The following is a 5,065-nucleotide window of genomic DNA, read 5'->3' on the forward strand; positions in this document are numbered from 1 at the left end:
ATTGTCTAGGTTCAACTCGTGAGTCATCATAGATGGTTCTATTCCTTGCATGTCTTTTGGACTCCATGCAGAGGTGCTAGAATTCCTGTTTAAGAACTGAATGATCTCTTTTTTCTCTCCTTCAGATAACAAAGTACTGGTTCGCACTTTCTTTTCAAGATACGCTAGATCTAGAACCATTTCTTCCGTCGAGTCTAAAGTCGTTTGTGGTTCATCCGACTCCTCCTCAATTGGTCTCATATAGGTGGGTAGTTTGCAAATATGATCGTACTCCTCTTCTTTTCCAGAGTAAATCTCTATCAATGTATCTGACTCAATCTCGACCATGGCATTTTTATTCCAAACCTTCCTAAAAGATTTCCTGCAAGAAGAAAGAAAACAAACAAGAGAAACAATTAATATTCTTGTAGATGGCAGCAATTGTTTGATCCGAAAAGTTTGCAAATAATACCAATCTATATTTTTAGATACTGGCGGATTATTAATTGATATAACTGGATAGACCAACAATTTTCTCAATAGATTTATCCACCAAGCCTCGAAAGAAAAGTAAAGAAACCTCCTGGGGGACCTACAAGAAGATACTCCAATGCAATCTAAGGTCCAATTTCTGAATCTGGATGTGCTATTTATAGATAAAATAAGTCGGTTAAAGATTAGGGAAAAGCTTATCCTGACTCGTCCATATCATTCCATCTGAATGTTAGTAATTAAAAATATACAAAATCAATATTTAGTTAAGAAGTTAATTTTGGTTCTCAGAGTCGTTTGGCCTGGTCGCGACTCTGTGCATTATGTACTTGCTGAAACGAGCAGGTCGAATCTTTGCCAAAAGACAACATCTCGATCTTGCGAGCATGCTTCTTTGAGACCATGGAAGCATGTTTTTCTAACTTTTGCCAAAGTTGTTTTCGGTGTCATTAGAGTGCTGTATTTTCAATATATTATTACAAATTATAGTACTCTGATATTTACTGCAAAACGGTGCGTATACGATGCCTCATTCGGTTCTCTACGGAGATGACTACCGAACTGAACTGTGCATATCACTAGGACGGGTTTTACCGTTTTAGGTTGGTCAACTCCAACCTTCGTTAGAGTTATAGTTACCTCTCTCTTCAGATTCATCTTCAAGAATTCGTTCCATACCTTTGGGATAAACATGGGATTTCGCTCAAAGACTACCTACTACCTGTTCTTGTTTTGGGGTCAAGAAGTGTTAACCATGATGATTTAAGCAAAAAAATTTCTTGACAAATTCCCATTCGGTGAGAGAAACCCAGTTCATAGAACATCGATTCACGAACTGGGTAACTTCAGATCCCCATTTGAGAAAGGTTAGATTAGTCAACTGGGTTGGCTGTTGTTTTCGTTAAATTGCTTGGATTGAGGAAAGTGAGTCATGGTGGAGGAGCAGGAGGAGGATCTTGAATCCTCTGATAACATGGTAGAGAAAAATGACCTCAAAAGAGGCTGTGGTGGTGGTGGTAGTGATTGTTTCATGGCTCCAATCCATTGGTTGAATATGCTTGCCTCAGAAATGCACTGGACTCTAGTGTTAGGGGTGATTTTGATTTATGGAATAAATCAGGGATTCAGTGGAGCCCTTGGACGTGTTGGAACAGAGTATTATATGAAGGATATCCAGAAAGTGCAGCCTTCTGAAGCTCAGATTTATGGCGGAATCACTTCTATTCCTTGGATTGTTAAGCCTCTGTGGGGCATTCTTACCGATGTTATCCCGATATTTGGGTACCGAAGACGGCCCTATTTCATCATAGCTGGTAAGTGAAGTGCTCTTTGTATTTTAGACGTTTGCCACGTTTTATTTCATGAAACCATTTTAGTTTTTCTTGATTTTATTATAGATTTTTGTCGGAATTTTCTTTTGTGTTCATTATTTTTCGTCTGTAAAGGAAAGTTTAGTTGTTAGTTTAGAAAGATAGGCTACAAGTCTTGCCATGTTACGGTTATAATAGTTGATATTTATTGAGGGAGACTTCAAATCAATAAGGAACTCCAATTACTCTTTATTATTATTACTATTATTATTATTGTATGTTATATGGTGTGTATTAAACTCTATGCCAAACCTAGTGCTCTTTAATAGTGGAAGACACTTTAGGATGCTTTTGTTTTGTTTTGTTATTTTTATTATTTTTAAGTACTAAATGATGGGTTATATTTGGCACATGCTATTTGGAAGAGAACTTCAGACTCCAATTGTCAGATTAATGAGTGAACTGTGGACTAATCACCTTAACGTCGAGAGAATTTTAAGTGTTTCTGTCTATCTATAGTCCTGGTGGTTAGATTAAGTTTTACGTACATTTCCTCTTGTACTTATTCTGTGAATCTGTGATGTATTTATAAGTTCTTGGAAGAAACATGAGAAACAGTCGCATAACACCAGGCGTTAGAGATCTGTTATTCTTGACCTTAAGTGATGTATTAATCAGGTGTTTTGTCATATGTATAGCTTGTAATCTTGGTTTCAGCAGGACTTGGTGGAATTTGTTATTGAAATGTTGATGCTCTTAAAAGTTGATGGACATGCCAAAGTTTTCTCATCAAACACTTCACCTTATTTTTATTTCAGGTTCTATTGGTGTGATCTCCTTGCTCATCTTATCGTTGCATGAAAATTTGCATCTCGTTTTAGCCATTTTGTTTTTAACATCCGGGAGTGCTGGTGTAGCAATATCAGATGTGACTATAGACGCCTGTGTTGCACAGGGTAGCATTAGTCATCCTTCGCTGGCAGCTGATATGCAAAGCTTGTGTGCCTTGAGTTCCTCCATTGGCGCACTCATTGGATACTCTATAAGTGGTATTTTAGTCCATCTTATAGGTCCCAAGGTTAGCTTCTGTATGATGTAGTTTTCCAGATCTTTAGAGATACTTTGTATCTCGATCTAAAATTATGATTATTATTTTTTTTATATAGAAGAGCTTCCTCTCGTCCTTTGTAGGGTGTGTATGGCTTGTTAACAATTCCATCTGGGCTTGTTTTTTTTGTTGGGATTGTGCTTAAAGAACCCCATGTGCCTAATTTCCAATACAGACAGGTCTTCTTCTATTCCCTGTGGATTCTATTCTGGGTTTTTATTAGGCTCTTATTTTTATATACCATGCTGGACCAGGTAAAGCAGAAGTTTCTCAATGCCGGCAATGCTATGTGGACAACACTGAAGTCGCCAAGTGTATGGAGACCATGTTTATATATGTACTCGTCCCTGGCATTAAGTTTGAATATCCTCGATGGAATGTTTTATTGGTACACAGATGCAAAGGATGGTCCAGGTTTCTCTCAGGTATGAACTTTTGTTAGAATGAATTTTGGTCGTGACCTATGATAGTATGCTTTTAACATTCAAATGTTTTCTAGAAATCTACAAGGTTCCATGTTTCACGTTGTACTTTAAACATTGATCATGTTTTGAGAGTTATAATTTAAACTCTCCTATCTATTGCTATGATAAGTTAATGATTCTTTTTCTTTATTATGCAGGAGAATGTTGGCTTCATATTCTCCATTGGTTCAGTTGGGGCATTACTGGGGGCTGTACTCTACCAAAATGTTCTAAAGGATTATCCTTTCAGAGACTTGCTTTTCTGGACACAGTTACTATATGGCTTATCAGGAATGCTAGACTTAGTGCTGGTTTTGCGACTGAATCTCAAATTTGGCATACCTGATTACTTCTTTGTGGTAATCGATGAAAGTGTATCTCAAATGATTGGAAGGCTTAAATGGATGCCTCTTCTTGTGCTCAGCACCAAGCTTTGCCCCTCTGGTATTGAAGGCACTTTCTTTGCTTTGCTCATGTCCATTGATAACATTGGACTTCTCTCGGCATCCTGGGGTGGAGGTGTTCTGCTTCATGTGTTGAAGATTACTCGAACACAATTTGATAATCTATGGATTGCAATTTTGATCCGGAACATATTGAGAGTCAGCCCTCTATGTCTGCTATTTTTAGTACCCAGAACTGATCCCAATTCTTCCATTCTTCCCACGGAAATTTTTGACACAGAAGAGGAGACTGAAACAGAAGAACATAAGATTGTTGAATTGATTTCCCTTGTAAACAACTTCGATAATGGTAGATAGCCAAAACAGAACAACATTGTCATTCACCCCATACCATTTTGAAATTTCACAAACAGATTCAGGTAAACAGTAAAGATGCAATTGTTTGGGTCAAAACTAAAAGTTCCTGGTGAGCACTTTCATATCTATAATTTGTTGCACCATCGTCATCTCACAAAGATTTTTCATTTTGGGAGAACAATACACTGGAAGGGAACCATTTTCTTTTTGTTTTACATTGATATGCTTATATCATAAGGGAAATTACCCCGATTTATGTCAAAAGTGTACTACTGCCCTTGGATTATATTCAGCGACATCCTTGATTTGATTTTGGTGCTTCTTCAGTCGGCACATAAAATTTAAAAGTTAGAAAAAAAAATTGGGATTTTTACAATTATATACTGCTGATTGTCTTTTTCGTTATCAACTTAATCCGAGAGTTTAAAGAAAATAATAAAAAATAACACAAGGATTTTACATGGTTCAGCCTATAAAAGAGTTCTATTCCACGAGTCTCTGGTATTTAGTGAGCTTGAAGGTTGTTTGAGCAAGCTTCAATGGTTGTTCTCATGCAGCGTGTATTTTGCACTGAGTTACAGAGTTTCTGCCTCTAAAATTTTGACCCTCTACAAAGAGATACCCCAGCCCTATTTATAGAGGTTGGGGTAATTAATGTTAATCATCTATCATTAATACAAACTCCCTCAATATAAGATATTAATGCTGAATTAATACAAAAAGGACTGCTAAGGGGGCGTGGCCAGAACAATTGCCTGAAGTCCTTTGGTTGTATAGAACTTCCCATCGAACAACAACAGGCCATACTCCATTTTCTTTAGCTTATGGATATGAGGCTATGTTGCTTGTTGAGTTAGATCCGCCTTCGCATCGCAAAATAACGTACGATCAAGGCTCGAACAGCCAACTACTGATGGAATTCCTAGACTTGGTCGATGAGAAGCGTGAGCA

General features: G+C 37.4%; 1 protein-coding gene across 1 annotated transcript; it reads left to right on the forward strand.

The window, feature by feature from the left end:
• Positions 1 to 550: 550 nt before the first annotated feature.
• Positions 551 to 4,424, forward strand: LOC133807384 (probable folate-biopterin transporter 2). Its single transcript, XM_062245693.1, has 5 exons — positions 551 to 1,784; positions 2,600 to 2,859; positions 2,973 to 3,068; positions 3,144 to 3,314; positions 3,512 to 4,424. The coding sequence occupies exons 1-5, from the start codon at positions 1,403 to 1,405 to the stop codon at positions 4,112 to 4,114; spliced, it is 1,512 nt and encodes a 503-aa protein (XP_062101677.1). The 5' UTR covers positions 551 to 1,402; the 3' UTR covers positions 4,115 to 4,424.
• Positions 4,425 to 5,065: the final 641 nt, after the last annotated feature.

Source organism: Humulus lupulus, chromosome X (assembly GCF_963169125.1).
Source record: "Humulus lupulus chromosome X, drHumLupu1.1, whole genome shotgun sequence".
In the NCBI taxonomy this organism is placed as follows: domain Eukaryota; kingdom Viridiplantae; phylum Streptophyta; class Magnoliopsida; order Rosales; family Cannabaceae; genus Humulus; species Humulus lupulus.